General features: G+C 48.3%; 1 protein-coding gene across 2 annotated transcripts in view; it reads left to right on the top strand.

The window, feature by feature from the left end:
• The window catches only part of PRKCE (protein kinase C epsilon), a 568938-nt gene that overhangs the window by 529535 nt on the left and 21882 nt on the right, over positions 1-17521 (top strand). For both annotated transcript variants that reach the window (XM_088841505.1, XM_088841506.1), the window contains exons 13-15: positions 282-420; positions 7658-7846; positions 11308-11454. In XM_088841505.1, coding sequence (XP_088697631.1) covers positions 282-420; positions 7658-7846; positions 11308-11454 — 475 coding nt within the window. The remainder of the gene's footprint in view (positions 1-281; positions 421-7657; positions 7847-11307; positions 11455-17521) is intronic.

Genomic DNA, 17521 nt, shown 5'->3' with positions numbered 1-17521 from the left:
TTCAATGAATAGCTGCTGACTTTTTTAAACCAAAGCAGGGTTTAGACATTCCTGAGGTTACAGAAATTCCTCTCTCATGTTGGAGTGAATGGGGGGCATCTTTGGGGGGGGTGGCCATGTTGGTGAGAGCCCTGGACTGTGGTCGGTTGTTGGCAGGTAAAGCCTCCTTGAAGACTTCCCTTTCTGTAGCAGATTTCCCTGAGATGTGCACTCTCTCCAACTAGAAAGGTCATATTGGGATAAGTGAAGCATTAATCCTGTGATTCTGCCATGTCTTATAGGGATTTGAAACTGGACAACATCCTTCTGGATGCAGAAGGTCATTGCAAGCTGGCTGACTTTGGGATGTGCAAGGAAGGGATTCTGAACGGTGTGACAACCACCACTTTCTGTGGGACACCCGACTACATCGCTCCCGAGGTAAGACCATGAAGATAAGGGGCTACCTCCTCCCACTGCTAGGGCTGAGGCCCGAGTTCATCCTCATGTGTTGGGGTCATCTAGCGGTGCTGGATGAAGGCTCTGGAAAACCAAGATGAATTCCAGGGAGGAGGGAAAAAAGGAAAGGTAAAAGGCATACCGATTTCTCCATAAGGAAGTGGTGGTGATGAGGAGAGAACAGTGAACTGAGAATAACAGCCCATTCCCTGAAGCTGGCCAGGCCCTCATGAGCATCCCATCTCTTCCCAGTCCAGAACCATCACGAAGCTAGGACCAAGCAATGTTTGTTGACTTGTATTATCGTTTTTACTTTTCTTAAGGTAATACCGTGTTTTATTTTTTAATTATTTATTTATTTTGGCTGTCCTGGATCTTGGTGGCTGCACAGGCTTTTCTCTAGTTTCAGGGAGCAGGGCTTTCTCTAGTTGTGATGCATGCCCCTCACTGTGATGGCTTCCTCATCGTAGAGCACAGGTTCTAGGGTACGTGGGCTTCTGTAGTTGCAGTTCTTGGGCTCTAGAGCACAGGCTCAATAGTTGTGGCACATAAGCTTAGTTGCTTCATGGCATGTGGGATCCTCTCCAGTCAGGGATTTAACCTGTGTCTCCTGCATTTATGGGAGGATTCTTTACCACTGATCCACCAGGAAAGCTCTGTTTTCACTTTTTAGTAACCAGAATAAAGGAGCACCATTGATAAAGGCAGAGTTTAGCTACACAGCTTTAATTGCCTACAGTAAACCCAAAAATTAGCTGCTATTTCTAATGTATCATGGATTCTCCATAGCAGGCACACAAGGTTAAGCAGGAAGAGGAGAGCACCTGAGCCTCGTTTTAATGGAGATCAGAGATGTTCACTGTGAGCCTCACCAATGGGTTGCCTTTTATGGAAGTTGCTTAGATATTTTGTTCATCATAATGTGTTTTCTTTGCTCTGAGTTTTCTCCAGGTCAGTCTGCCCAGACTGAGATATCTAGTGTGGAATGATTAAGATTTAAGACATAGTCTGTCACAGATACTTAATAAAAATGGTCTCAAGGGTTCTTAAACATGTGAGGTAAGAAGGAAGTACTAGTCCCCTTTAAGCATTGTCCATGGTGAGTAGGAGTTAGCACAGCCAGATTTCATTTCCTTCCAGTGGCCACTGTTTGAGCATCAGATAGACACAAAGTGATGTGAGGATGAAGAATTACTGGGACCCTGGTGGCTCTCCTAAAAGGCCTTTGTGTCTAGAGAGAGTGACAGCTAGTTAAGCAGAATAAATAGGTACACAGGATGGTAACCTCAGGACTCAGGGAAGGTTTCTTAGGGTGCCTGGCGGATGAATTGAGTTGCAGAGAGTCGGCAGGATTTCCTTCGGTGGTATGCAGTGGGTGGGGGGGGCATTCCTGAAAACAACAGGAAGGGTTGGGGTGGGTGTGGGCAGGGGAGGAGATTCAGTATCCCTGGGCTCTGATTCCTTTAAGGCAGAGGCTTTGTTTCTAATCTGGGTACTCCCAGACTCTGGCACACAAATCAGTCTCTTAGTAATGGTTTGTTGAATGAATAAATAAATAAGAACTTGTAATACTCCAACATGAGCAAAGCCTGGGGGTTGAGAACATCTTGGCCTTTTTTAGAAAGGAAGATAGTATGGCCAGAACAGAGGATTTCTTAGTGCTCTTAGTAATGAACAAGATTAAGAAAAAGGACCAAGTAAAGTGGTCTTTATTCTGTAGAATCTGTGGATCCACTGAAGGTTTCCCGGTGGAGGGAGGGTCATCATCAGACCTGTCCCAGAAAGAAGACAGGCAACAGGAATGTAGATCAGAAGCCAGAGGGCCAGAGAAGATTGGTTGAGAGTTTTTTACAGCCCAGATAAGACACAGGGAGGCCTGAGGAGGTTCACAGAGTGAGGATGATAATAGGTAAAGTCTCACTGGAACCTCTATCTTCTAAAAGATCTGAAGAGTAGAAATTTCAGACTGCCTCTACTAGTAAGTTATTTTAGTGGAAACATTAGGAGTTTAACCTTCAAGGAGAAATCAAAAGCAAGGGTTCTCAGTTGAGACCTGTTTTTCTACCACCTTCCTCATTCACTCTTTATCATCAGAATGGTTGGTTCTAGGCCCTCTGTGAATTGATGTCAGTCAAAGGGTTGACAGCCTAGTGTAGTAGTCAAGGACCCAGCCCAAGACAAACATTCACTTTATGATGAACAGAACACCCACACAACTTTCATGAAAGGCAATCCATTGGCAAGACTCACAGTGGATAACTCTGGTTTCTGTTCTATAGCGGGACCCTGACACTGTTCCTTCTCATTCTACACTGTGTCAGCTATGCAGCATCACCACTCTGTGTGAAATGGCAAATGATTCCTGGTCTTACTGCAGGCAAATTAGAGCCGATAAGAGTATGGCTGCCTTTATCAAAGGGTCACTGGGAAGGTTAAATGAAATTATGCCACTAAGGCATTTAGCCCAGTGCCCAGACCACAGTAAGTATTGGGTCAACAGTGGCTCCATCACAGTCATCATGGTTGTTGGGTCACGCAGTGGGGTGGGCAAAGCACAGTCCTAAGAGTTGAGAATCCAGGCTGGACTTAACCACTAAAGCCCCCATGTGACCTTGACCAAGTCACAAAATGTTTTTTACCCTCAGATTCCTCATCTTTCAAATGGGAATGATAATTCCTGCCCTAGCCGCCTCATCAAGCGTTTTGAGAATCTAATGCGATTAGAGCATGGAAATGCTTCAGAAAGCATAAGCCTATATCCAAATAGGAGGGGTTGTTAGGTACCTGGCTAACCCTGAAACCAGAGACACCTTCTGAGGCACTGACTCTACCCTGAGGCTTCTCTTTCCACCACATGCCCTTGGCTGACCTCCATGGCAACCCCTCCCCTATCTCCTCACCCGCTCCCCAGACAATGGTGGCCAGTCCTGGGAAGTGCCTGGTATCATTAGGCCCAGTGCCTGCTCTTCTTCCCCAGCTCTGACCCGTCTAGGGTTGGCTGCCATGCCAGGTACCCTCCCATGGCATGTGAAGACTTGCCTTCTCACCAGCTCCATCCATGACAAGGTGATTTGGAAGCAGATAATTAGGGTCATTCGCTGGAAAAGAATCTGATGCTAGGAAGGATTGGGGGTGGGAGGAGACGGGGACGACAGAGAATGAGATGGCTGGATGGCATCACCGACTCAATGGACATGAGTTTGAGTGAACTCCGGGAGTTGGTGATGGACAGGGAGGTTATGGACAGGGAGGTGTGCTGCGATTCATGGGGTCGCAAAGAGTCAGACACGACTGAGCAACTGAACTGAGCTGAATTAGGGTCAATCCTAAGGAGGATTTTATTAAAGTTGCCACCCCAAACAGGAAGCCTCTGGAGGGGCCTGAGGAAATGTGGGCAGTGCTGCCCTGGTGGTTTCCCTAGCACCATCCTGTCTGAGCACACATGGGGTCAGTCACCTGTAAGCTACCTCCCCACCACACCAAGAAGGCACAGAACCCAGCTGTACCAGCCCTGCCCTGAGGTTAGCATGTAGCTCCCTTAGCACCAGGGTCCCCAGAGACCAGGAGAGAAGGGAGCATGCCCTGGAAGATACACAGTGGGCACACCTGGCAGCCAGTCTCCCTGAGTGTGGGAAACACTGCTAAAGCCCCTGTCCTCTGGTGGCTTATGGATGCCCTGGGGAGACAGTTGCCATGAAAAAAATAGCTAAAATCATGATAGTATGTGGAAAGTGCCTGTCAAATCTTAAGGCCAGGGGTCTTAGGGTGCCAGAGACTGGGAGAAAGGTTGGAGAAATCCAGGAAATCATTTTGGAGGAAAACTTTTGGTGATAACCATGACCTTGAAGGTGGTACCACAGTGAGCCAGGCTGGAGCTCTGGGTCTTTCGAGGTTGAGGGAGGCTCAGACTTTGGCTTGGGCACCAAGCAGCTTTACTGGCTTCTCAGTGGAGCCTATAGCTTTGACCTTTCAGATACTATGTACTGACCACTGGACTAAGAGACCAAAGGTCCAAAACAAGCAGATTACCAGCCCCAAATAATTTAAAGTTGCCTGCATTTGCTCACATTCCTTTCCATTCTAAGTTCTAAAGAGTCCTAAAATGTGCATTTTTTTTTATTGTAAAAATGCTTCTCCCACCTTTTGATTTAATCCCAAGCAATCTGCAACCTTGAGAAGGGCATTTTGAGCAGACCCCAGACAGTCCAGATACCTGAGTTCAACCTCGTTTTCTGTCTGGTCATCTGAGAACTGAGCTGGAGCTTCATTCTGAAATAGGTGACCTGAGAAGTTACTTGCCTGGGGTGACCTGCAGGCTGGAGTGACCATTGCCATTTGGGGAGGTGTCCTCAGAATATACCCACTTTGAGGATGTGCACTCCAGTTGTGCTTCTCTTCCTTTCCCTTTTTGGAATTCTTTATAGGATAATAGTTGGAGAAGGCAATGGCAAACCACTCCAGTACTCTTGCCTGGAAAATCACATGGATGGAGGAGCCTGGTGGGCTGCATTCCATGGGGTCGCTACTAGTCGGACACGACTGAGCGACTTCCCTTTCACTTTTCACTTTCACACATTGGAGAAGGAAATGGCAACCCTCTCCAGTGTTCTTACCTAGAGAATCCCAGGGATGGCGGAGCCTGGTGGGCTGCCGTCTATGGGGTCGCACAGGGTCGGACACGACTGAAGTGACTTAGCAGCAGCAGCAGCAGCATAGGATGATAGCACTGAGAGCAATCAGAGATGGCCTCTCACCTGCCCCGCTGTCTCTGGGCAGCACCACACCTGGTCGTGCTGACTGATAAGAAGAAAACATCACTGTGGGGTGCGAACATCACTTCCTTAGCAGTGGGGGCAACCTAACATTCTTTCTGCTCTGAGCCAATTACACAACACTGACCTGTGAAGAAAGCTGATTGCCGAAGAATCGATGCTTTTGAACTGTGGTGTTGGAGAAGACTTTTGAGAGTCCCTTATACTGCAAGGAGATCCAACCAGTCCATTCTAAAGGAGATCAATCCTGGGTGTTCATTGGAAGGACTGATGCTAAAGCTGAAATTGCAATACTTCGGCCACCTCATGCGACGAGTTGACTCCCTGGAAAAGACTCTGATGCTGGGAAAGGTTGGGGGCGGGAGGAGAAGGGGACGACAGAGAATGAGATGGCTGGATGGCATCACCGACTCTGTGGACATGAGTTTGAGTGTACTCCGGGAGTTGGTGATGGATAGGGAGGCCTGGCGTGCTGTGATTCATGGGGTCGCGGAGAGTCGGACACGACTGAGTGACTGATCTGATCTGATCTGACCTGCGACATACTGTACACACATGGAGATGAAACTTTGTAGAAGTACAATTAGATTAGTACCACCTTCCAGTTATATAGAGCTTTGTATTTGCAATAGGCTGTCGGAATCTTCCATCTTAATAAATCTTGTGAGGTTAAGCTGAGGATCTGAGCCTCATATGATAAATGAGGAAGTCAACTCTCTGGCTTGAGATCACCCAGAAATGTAATACCCAACTTGGGGTGAAATTAGGTACTTCCTGGTTGATCTTCTATCTCTAGCACCTGGCCAGCACTGCAGAAAAATTAGGAGGGGGAAGTTACTTGCTTTTCCAAAAGTTCTGCAGCTTCTCAACTCAGAGTTCCTCTCCTGCACTGACATTCTGATTCCATTTGTAAAACTTCAGTCCTCATACACCATTCTTCAGCATCATGTACTAAGTGCATGTAACCTGAGTGACTCTGACTCCATATACTTGAAGGAAGAGGCAAAGAGAACATAGATAAGAGAAGTGACAAATCCTTGTTTGGAGGATTTGTCAAAGAAAAATGCAAAGACAAAATGCAGCAGACAACCAGGATTCGATTTGGGCTCTTGAAATAGGGAGAATTTTATGGAATGCCTGAAATAAAAAGGAGGGAGTTCACTCAATATGCAAGGATCACTGACAAAACAAACCCACATGTTAAGCTAATTAAAATCTATACCTCTTTAGTTTTCTCAGTGTGAAACTAACAAGCAATAAGTGAAATAATATGCTAAGAAATTGATGGAGTTTATTATATGTTTGAGCACAAAATTGTGAGCTGATTATAATGAATATACCACAAATCAGATTAGTGTCATGTTTAACAATATTTAGTAATGGATGAAACATAAACTTTGAAGTTATTCAAATCTGAAGTAAGATTGGAATGAGTGCATAAATCTGGCTTTTTTTCCTGCAAGTCACTTAATTAAATGTTTAATTTTTTCAACAGTAAATTAGGAAAAAGAAAATAATCTATGTAAAAGCTGTTATGAAGGTAAAATAGCACTCAATCATTTTGTAAAGGGGTTCTGGGGCTTTATAAAGGAAGGAAAATGATTTGTCAGCAGGCCTTAGGAAAGTCATGAGGAATAATAGAAATGGGTCTTTTCTCAGAATATGCAAGAGCATAGTGGTCCTTTATGATTAGAACACAAATGGGTGGGGAGATTTATTAACTGTAGTTTCTCTTCCAAGAGCCCAGGACTCCGTGAATTAAACGTTGTCATTATCTAAAGAGGACTGAGGTTCTGATCACCCTTTTTTAGTGAGTTCAGTTCAGTCGCTCAGTCGTGTCCGACTCTTTGTGACCCCATGAATCACAGCACGCCAGGCCTCCCTGTCCATCACCAACTCCCGGAGTTCACTCAAACTCATGTCCATTGAGTCGGTGATGCCATCCAGCCATCTCATTCTCGGTCGTCCCCTTCTCCTCCCACCCCCAATCCCTCCTAGCATCAGAGTCTTTTCCAGTGAGTCAGCTCTTCGCATGAGGTGGCCAAAGTATTGGAGTTTCAGCTTTAGCATCAGAGGGGAGACCTAAATTTACTGCACTCACTCACTGTGATTTTAGTGTCGAGAATATGCACAGTTTTTTCACATGGTCCTCCTTGCAAGTCAGGAACTGCATCTGGTACTCAAGCAAAGAAGCAGTAATTTGTTCCCACTGGAAGGCAGACTGTGGGTGTTGACTCTGGAAAGCTGGCCCCTACACTGTGCCTCCCAAACTCAATTTTCACTCAACTAGCTGATTTAGAACCCAAATTTTATAAGGCAGCCCTACTGTATGGAAGAACAAGCTGGAAGTAGAAACCCAGGTCTTCAGAAGGCTGCTTGTGGCACAGGCGTGGCCTCGGTGGGGGCAGCCTTCAGGGGGGCCCTTATGTTGCCCATCTCCCAAACAGATCCTGCAGGAGTTGGAGTATGGCCCCTCAGTGGACTGGTGGGCCCTGGGGGTACTGATGTACGAGATGATGGCTGGGCAGCCCCCCTTCGAGGCTGACAACGAGGACGATTTGTTTGAGTCCATCCTCCACGACGACGTGCTCTACCCGGTCTGGCTCAGCAAGGAGGCGGTCAGCATCCTGAAAGCTGTGAGTCATCGGCCCTTGCCCTCTTTCTGCTCCCCCGCCTTCCCCCCGCCCCCACCCCTTTCCCCATCCCACCTCTGCTCACTGCCCAACAGAAGGGGTGGAGGGCAGTCAGCCCTGGGAGTTCAAGTCCACTACAGGGGCTGCTGTTGAGAAATTAAGCCCAGGGCAGATTGTTCTTCTTGTGGTCAAGGGACACCACATCTGCATTCCCAGAGGAAAGCTCTGTGCACTTATGTGTCCTCCAGAGCTGCAGAGGGGGAGAACCAACCCCGGTGGTGCTGGGGTCACCCCTACTGCTCACATTCTGGGGGCTTTCCTGATCTGCCACCCATGCCTATCTACCTCTGGGGCTTGCGATGGGGAAGAGAGAAAGGTGGGAAGGGGGAGACGCTGTACACCTGTGCCAACAACAGTGACACTGATCAGAAAAGATGTGTCCTCTCGAGATCCCTGTGGCCACGATGGATTCAGATGTAATAGACTTTCCCATGCCACAAAATCGTCCCGTACAGATGATGATGCTTAGTACTTGCTCAGGACAACCATGGCTACAACATTGAGACACTTGTACTTTGGCGAGTAAATGAAGTTATCTGTCCCCCTGGGAATGCTCAGGGAGGTGAGGTGCAGGGAATGTAAACAGACCAGTTTACCTGGGGAGGGTCACCCCACTGGGTTGAGGCCATGACAGCCCAGGAACCCTGACTTCTATTCCTGGCTTCTCTCACCCATCAGAACACCCCAGAGTTCAGAGTCAGCATGCCACAGTCCCCAAATTTGCCATATCAAAATACCTGCTCTGTCATGGTTTATTTTTCTTATTTTCCAAGTTAAGTCCCAACATTTACCTAATTGTATATATATAGAAATATTACATCACTATCATAAATGGAAAATCAGTATCGCTTACCATAATTGATTAACATAAATCATCCTATAAAAATAGTAAAAAGGCCTAAAATCATTTCACAGGTGTCTGGAGGGGACTCGTACCATGTTACTTCTTTCTGCAGTTCATTTTTTCCTTCCTCTTCCCTTCTTTCTCTCACCTTCCTTCCTTCCCTCCCTTCCACATCTATTTCTCTTCCTCTCCCTCCCTCTAATTTCTTGATTCAGTGAACAACTATCTGTTGAGTGTTTTCCTCTAGCATTGTGCTAGATGCTGCGTGAGTGTAACAGCCATCATTCTTGCCTTGTGGAGCCTGTGATCCAGTAGGAGAAGGTGGGAAATAAGTGAAAAAACACATCCATAGCTGGTCACAGTTGGGCTACGAGCAGTGAAGGGAGCAAAGAGAATATGTTCATTCACTCGTTTATTCAACACCTATTTATTGGGCATTTGGATGTGCCAGACACTATGCCAGGTGCTGGCAAAGGAAGATCCTGTAGCACCTGAGGCAGCTAGGATGCCCCCAGTAGAGCTGATCAGTCACCCTGGGCCCCAGACACCAACCTGATGCACCTTCCAGTGAGCACCCTGCCGGGACCCTAGATGAGCCATTTCATTATGAATGATCAGAGCAGTGGTCTTCACCTAGGGATGATTTTTCCCTTTCCCCTCCCCGGCCCCCACACTTCCATTATCCCCCAGAGACATCTGGCAATGTCTGGAGATGTTTTAGTTGTCTCAACTTGGAGGGGGGAGGGATGCTATTGGCATCTAGTGGGTGAAGCCAGGGATGCAAATAAACACCCTGCACTGTACGGCCCCCACAGCTAAGAAGTATCCAGTCCAAACTGTCATCAGCACAGAGGAAACTTCAACCTACGGAGATTGAGAAGAAGGAGGTTGTGCCTGTGTCAGCTGGTTGGTGAGGGCAAAGTGTCTGGATAAAGACAAGACTCTGGCTCGGGGTCAGCTTCCTGAGACGCTAAAACCTGTGTGTTTATCCATGGCCCTGATATTTCCCCTCCCAGAAGTGGGAGGACAGGAAGAGCTGAGGAAGCAAGGAGAAGTCTTCTACTCCCTTGGCCTTGGAACACTTCACTTCCTCACATTGATTCTAGGGCCAGGCCAGGTTTTCCATGACTCTGGCCACTGAGCCATGTCTCTTGAGAGCTGCTGCCTACGTGCAGAACTCTCCAGAAGCCTTTTGCGCCATCGAGTTATGCAGTGCACCACCTGTGCAACAGTGAGTAGCGGTCCTGCTTCCTCCCTTCCTCAGCCCTGTGGCCTGAGGCCCAGCCTTCAACCTGCTGTTCACTCATCCCAGTGTACTGAGTGCACACTGGGAGCCAGGCAGTGAGCCAGATGCTGGGAAGACAGGACTGATGCCTATATTATAGAGCTCACCATGGAGAAAAAAATTTAGACAAATTATAATTTAAATGAGAAGCATCTACCCAGCACCCCTTCACCCTCTTATCTCTGCCCAGGTAAGATTCCTTGGTTTCAGCAGTGCCAGGCAGGAGTCAGTAGGAAGTTCTTGCTGCCCAGGAAACCCTCCCTTGCTGAAGCCTGAAATGCCATCATTATAGATTTATCCCTCTGAATTTAATTTATACTTTGTCCTCTGAAGGTCCTTTGTTTAAACTCTCAGTCTTCACCCTATGAGATATAACACTCAGCCTCTGACACACATGCAGACACGCACCACTGCCTTTATATTTGGTTGGCTGTCAGAAATATTTCCACCTACCAGCACTGATTTTTTTTTTCAAGGTTATATTTTTATATATCTGCTCAATTAAATTCACATTTGCCATCAGGACTGACTCATTTAGTAGGAATAGTAATTTCACTTGAGTGTGTGGGTTCACAAGACACCAGCCAAAAAGTACAAAACACATCAATGTGGTTTTTACAGACAAACATTGAGGAGCAATAAGCCTTTCTTTTTCTTATTTTTTATCTGTTAATCTATGTTGGGTTTTGTGCTAGCAATTACAAATTCAAAAAAAAAATTTTTTTTAAGTAGGAGGGCCTACATCCAGGAAAGGGAAAGGGGAGGAGGTGCCTTTGAAAATTGACCTTAACATGAATATCTGGTCTTCTTTCTTTACCTCCAAAAGGGCTGTTGACCTCTTAGTATGAGGTTATCAGACTTCAGTCTCCCTGTTGAGAAGAGTTAAGAATCTGAGGGGAAAGACGGTTAGAAAAAGTCTAAGTTCCTAATCTTGACTTGATACCTCGCTGGCTGTTTGACTTTGGCCAAGTTAATTAACTTCTCTGAGCCTCAACTACCTCACTTATAAAGTAGGGATCATGTTAGTCCCCAGAAGGCTGCATTGCCTGGAACGAGTCAGTCCATGTGTATGATGCATGTAGAGCAGTGGCCGGCACATAGTAAGTCCCAGGTAGAATGAAAGGGCACCCTGAGGGGCGAGGCTCCTGAAAGTACAGAAAGTGGGCTTGGGAGCTGATGCCCAAGATGATGCCTTGGCTGTGCTCCACCTTCCCCTCAGTGCCTGTGCCTGCCGGTCCTCTGTCCCTGATTCTCTCTCTGTCTTCATCCCCCCAGTTCATGACCAAGAACCCCCACAAGCGCCTGGGCTGCGTAGCGGCGCAGAACGGTGAGGACGCCATCAAGCAGCACCCGTTCTTCAAGGAGATTGACTGGCTGCTCCTGGAGCAGAAGAAGATCAAGCCGCCTTTCAAACCTCGCATTGTAAGTAGGCCTGTAGCTTGTACACACCGAGGGTGGGTCTGGCATCCGTGCACAGAGATGAGGATCTGGGCACATTTCACAACCAAGATGACAAGGGCAGAAGGTTGCCAAGAGACACCCTAAAAGAGTCTCGTGGACCCTGGGGGTTTACTGTCAAAGATACATAACCAATAGCTGTAACCAAGATGATGACTTACGTGGGACACAGAGGAACCTTTTGTACTTTAATCAAATTTTATTTATCTTGACCAAAATTGTAGATGATACTGGTTTTCTATGTGTGATAGAGACACAGAGTTTCTTTATAAATAAACTTTTTTTAAATTGAGCCAGTTTAAAGAAAAATATTAACTCAGTGATAGTTGCAGTCATTGTTTGGAGCTAGCACAGAGCCCGAGGCTGAGACTCAGAGGTGGACATTTGAAGAGGACTGTCCCCAGAGCGGCCCGCAAAGCCCAGCTCTGTGAGATGCCATTTCTTTAGACCTCGTCTCTGCCTTCTTTGACCCACTGTCCCTTCTGCCTTCTCTCCAGCCTCAGCACACACGTCTTCCAGGTCCTTTCGCCTGTTGCGACCATGCCAGTCAGAGGAAGGTGCAATCATTGTGTTTGAAGCTCAGAGATTAGAAAGAGGAATAGGCCTGTCGAGTCCAGGCTTGACTCAGAGAGCAGAGACCACGTTGTGGCAGTGACCTGACTCTGGAAGGGAAAAGGGTCAGAGGTGCTTTCCTGAAAGTTAGAGAGTGGGTGTGTGTCAGCATGGGGTGCATGTGCATGCACACATATCCGTGTGTGTCTGTGTGTGTGTGTGTGTGTGTGTGTGTGTGAGGGGAAACTCTTAGTTCTCTTGCATCCTAGCCTGATGAAGCAATCTTTTAGATGAAACTTTGGGTAACCAGCTGGCTAGTGTCCTGGGAGTGAAGGGAGGCTGTGTAATGAAGTTATAGGGCAGAGCCCCGGAGTGGTGGGGCTGGGGTCTCGGGTGGCGAAGACGTGATTATCCAGTCAACCTTCAATCACCCCTCATTCTGTCAGAGGACTCCTTCTCCATCACTTCCAAGTATAAAAAAGACCCTCCTGTGCCTTGGGAATCATCAGAGAGGAAATCCACTATATTCCAGGAGGTTTTCTGAGGGACAATGGTTGATAGTGCGGTGATCTTAGAAATATTTCATGTTTGGGATAAGACTCAGCTGTGAAGACCCACAGCTCTGGGGCCTGCTGTTCTAAGCCTGTGATATGAGCTCGGAAGAGGGCTTACGGCACATGCCAGCCTGCCTAAAGGCTGCCCCACCCCATCCCTAGAGTCTCTGCAGGTGGTCTTTTAGGACAAGATGAACTGACAAGTTTCCCCAGACAAAATGAGGGGATCAGGAGACCAGAGGCCAGGCAGAGTAGGAGAAACTTATTTTAGGTTTAATCTAAGTTGACCAAACCCAAAGAAAATTGGGAAATAGACCTGAGTAAGGAATCTAGGCCCAACAAAGAGGAACCCAGGATGAGCACAGGGCCCAGTCAAACAGTGCAGGTCTGCAGAATGACTTGAACTCCAATCTAGAGGCCAGGTCAACAAAAGGACTTGATGATAGGCTTGCAAAGAGGCAGGGCTGGAGGAGCAGCCCCTCCTGGGGGTGCAGGCTGGAGGGGACAAGCCCCAGGGGACCATCATCCACAAGGGGTGTGAGAGGAACGGGGGTCTGGGTAGGGCAAAGGCAGGCAGGGGATCTTTGCAGAGAGCCCACAGGGAAGCATGGAATTCAGGAAGCTCTTTGTGGTAAAAGGCTCAAGGAAGCTTTAAAGGATGAATTCATGGAGCAGAATCTTTCTCTAGAGTGGTCTGGTGGCTGATTGTTGCTCGGATCCAGTGGAGACAATTGCTCTGAGATGGCCAAAGAAGCCTCGAGAAGTGCTGGTCCCCAGGAGCTCTTCCCAAAGCCCCAGCAATTCCGGGGGCTTCCACCCTCCAGTCTGAACTCTGAGTGCAATGAAAGTGCACACCAGAGAGCAGGGACACCTGGAGCAGTCCCCGGCTTCCCCAGAGAGAGGGGAGGGCAGGAAGGACAGATGTGCAGTTTCTATGACCCTAAGGATGGGCAAGGATACAGACGGGGGGTGAGGGGAGGGTGGGCATGAACCAGAAGACTGAGCTGTAGCCTTCTGCTAGCTGTAGCCCTGGCCCTGGCAAGGGGTGTGGGTGCTGGGTGCTCCTGTGGACAGGGAGTGATGGCTCCCCAGGAATCATCAGTAGACGTCCATCCTGGGTCAGGGGTTCTTTCTATCCTCATAGAATGCAAGAGCCCGGTGCTTTCCTTCCCTGGGCCTCTCGACAGCCCCAACCTGGGACCAGAGAGCAGGACTCTGCTTGCTTCCTTTGCTGAGGGGCTCAAGTAGGCTTCTGGGGGCCATCCAGGAGCTCCCACCAAGTTCATAACTATTTAGCATTCCTAAAGACTGAGTCATCATTGCCTTGGAAATGATCCTCTGGGCATGTTCCTGCTTACCCCCCACAGGCTTCCAGAGTCACTGTCAACACTGTTGGGGGTCAGGAAAGAGGGCATTTATTTGGTTGGTTTGAATTCAGTTTGAAGGAAGAAATTAGAACATCATCTGAAGGAAGGATTAAAAAGGAAACTTACATTGTATGAGAGGTGTTTCTGGTCATGTTTGGAGCTGAGTGATGTTGATCCTTACTAAGTTCTCAGCTATAGGGCAGTCAAGATATATTCAAGTTATTTAGATCTCTGATCACAATTATATCCTTGTGACAAGAGATTTCTCTCCAGAGAAATATTAAAATCGGGAAAGAACCGTCTTCATCTAGTTAGCACCTTGAAAAGGTATCCCAAATCTGTCCCTTGATTGAAAACTCTTCTCTGAAAAATGTTAATGGCATCCTCCTGAGTCATCTGTGGGCTGTGTATAATAGAAACAAGTTTTAAGTTGAATTAAAGCCCACTGCGATGACGGATATACTGTATCTCATCTCTGAAAGCCCTGGTAGGGCCAATGTGGAAACTCACACAGGTGTTTATAAGCCATCACCCCCTCTCAGGATTCTCCCTGGGGGTGTGGAGGTCTGCCTGGCTCAGATGCCAGCAGTGAGCAGGGCTCTGTGTTCCAAAAGCTGCGTCAGTATAAGCCACAGACAGAGCCACACGTGAGAAGTCATTGGAGAGACCCTGGGAAGCTGAAGTGTGTCCCCATAGACGTCATATTTTGCTCCTGGGACAGGGAGTTCCAACACAGGACAGGCTCTCCTTGGGCTTCAGGTGTCACATAACTTAAGGACACACCAGATGCCTTCCGATGAGAACCACGGAAGAATGGTTTTGTCAGAGAGAGGAAGAAAAACTGGTTTGACATTGGGAACAAGTGGCCAAGGTGGTGGATCACAAGCGGTGAAGGACAGTGTGAGTTTCTTAGATCTTAGGGACAGACTCCAAGTTAAAGGGAAAAAGCCACTGTGAGAAGGGAGGGGACAAGTCTATGATCAAGCATCTCCAGCTATGCACCTTGGTGGTGGCCTAGAGAAGACACTGGGCATGCGTTCCAGAAGCTATGCACAGACTCCCCATCTCATCAGGCTGAAGATCTCCAGGGTGTTCAGTCAAGGGCCTGTGGCTCAACTCCAGGGCTCCTCTGTTCTGGGCTTGCTCTACTTGCTCCCTGCCCATGCCCTGCTGATGTCACACCAGGATGCCACCAGTCCCCAGGAGCCTGCTGAAGAGCTGCTTTCCACTGCTCTGCTGGCCCTACTGAATCTGAGCCCCCAGGCAGTTGGCAGGGGGCGAGGGGTTGTTGGAGCAGGTATCCTGCCTATCTGATTCAGGAAGGAATTGGTTTTGTCTGGTAGTGGGTGCTGGAGAAACAGACTGGGTGAGGTCCTATCATCCAGTCTAGGAGTTATGCAGAGAAAAAACCTAGTGGCCTGTATTCCAGAGTTCCTAACCATCCCCACTCCCCCGCACAAACAGAGCCCCTAAGCATGGGTGGGCACAGCAAACTGCAATGTCTGCCCATTCTGTCTCAGCTGGAGGCTGGGGTCCCTGGATCACCCATACAAGGGTTGAGGATATGGCAGGAGAACAGCTTCCAGAACTGGTTTCCATCCCCTCCACAGGAAGCCTCACCCCTCTAAAGATATCACCGGGGAGATTGTCCAGATTCATAGCTGGAATTTGGCCTCTGGTCAGGTTCCATCACATACTTCGATTGGCTGCTATTCCCTCTAGGCCTTTGCCTTCCTGAGATGTTTGCTGAGCTGAGATTTCTGCTCCCTGGCGCCTGAACCTCCCTGTCTAAACCCTGCCCTGACTCACCAGCTGTCAGTATTTCCTGGGTTTCCTCCCTTCAGGTTTTTACCCCTTTGCGCTAACCCCACCCTAGGACATTTTTTAGTGGCCTTTGCTTCTGCGTGGAGCTTTCCTTCTCATCTTTCCTCCCAGCTATCTTATCTTGTATATCCTCCCTCCTCCACTTTCCTTTTTATGCTCCTCCCATCCACCCTTTCTCCACTCCCATACTCTACTGATGTTGTACAAGCGATGTGCCATTAACACCGAACTGGAGACTTGGTGCCATCGTGCACTCAAATCAGTTTTTCTGGGGCGGCTTGCTTCCAACCAAGGGCATACAGCAGTGGGTGGGTGGGGGAATGGAAAAGCCAGCAAAGCTGGATCTGTGACCTTTGATGCTGGAAAAACTCTCCAATATGGAATTCACCATCTGTCTTACTGGGGATTTGGTTCCAAGACAGGGGCATCATTTGCTGCCATTAAAAGCAGCCTATTTAGCTTTTGTGATCCTAGTGGGCTTGCCTTCCTTGGGGATCGTAGGGGGCAGCAGTGATGTGTTGGTGTGGTTGAAGGGCATTATCCGACCTTGTAGATCATGGAGGTACTTTGTTCACTCCTAGCACTCCTCCTGCGTATTCCCATTCTGTCCCCCAAAAGCAGGAGGCTCTGAGATTATGGCTTCAGCTCTGAAATGGGGGGAAGCCAGTGGAGGAGGGAAAGGTCTGCCTTCCCAACAGCCCACCTGTCCTCAGTGAAAGCCAAAAACAACAAGGGAAATGCCAGCCAAGTAAATTTCTCTTTGTGTACATGTTCTCTCTTTTCAAGTTTGCTTCAGTGTGATTGTCCCTCTTTAAGGTAAGGCCTCCAGAATGGGGAGTCTCTCCAGGTAGGTGAGCCCTCAGGCCTGGTGACACGGAGGCCCCTTTCAACCTCATGATCTATTCCATCCAGCCATCCACACTGCATGGCGGGACCTTCAAGGGAGGCCCTTCCTGCATGCTCCTGCATGACCAGGCTGTGCTGAGAGAAAACTGGGAAGTGGGCCTGAGACCCTCACACCCTCACCAACTCAGCAGCCAGAGGAGGAGCCCTGCTGAACAGGCAACCCTTTTCACTAAAGCCAGCCCACTAGCTGAAGACCTCCTGAAAGTTTGAATCTTGAAGACAGAGCCCCAGAGACCATGAATGACTGTCCCCATCTTCCCCATGGCAGGCAGGAGTGGGGCCCAGTCAGTCCCCACAGACATATGAGGACAGCCCACTGGCCTATGTCCATGCCAGAGTGACAGCCCGTAGCCTCCAAGAAGCTGCAGAGTCCCTCCAAGAGCCAGGATGCTGGCCCAGGGCTGAGGGCATGGGAAAAGTCCAGGAACCTGTTTTTGGTGGTTGGCCCAAGTGGTGGCATGGTACAGTGGACAGGGCACTGGCTGTCACCCCAGAGGGACTTGGGTGGGAATAAAATTGCTCTCATAGGATAGCCATATGAACCTAGGAATTCACCTCTAGCCTTCTTGAACCCTGACCTCCTTATCTGTATAATGGGCTTGAGAATACCCGCTCACAGAATTACTGCAGGATTAGCTTACAAACCTCAGATGCTTTGCGTACTACAGATTCTCGATAAATTTTGGTTCCTGTCTCCCTCCATTCACTACCCCCAACCCAGCCTGTTATAGCCCTTCTTCCTCTTATCCCACGATTCCAAGAATCAAGAGTTCAGGATTTCAGGAGGTGGTGTGATATTAATATTTGAAGGCTGAGATGTGGAATCAG

The sequence above is a fragment of the Moschus berezovskii genome, chromosome 11 (genome assembly GCF_049115385.1).
Source record: "Moschus berezovskii isolate FMDL1 chromosome 11, NW_MosBer_1.0, whole genome shotgun sequence".
Lineage (NCBI taxonomy): Eukaryota > Metazoa > Chordata > Mammalia > Artiodactyla > Moschidae > Moschus > Moschus berezovskii.
This window is presented reverse-complemented; position numbering and strand designations above follow the sequence as displayed.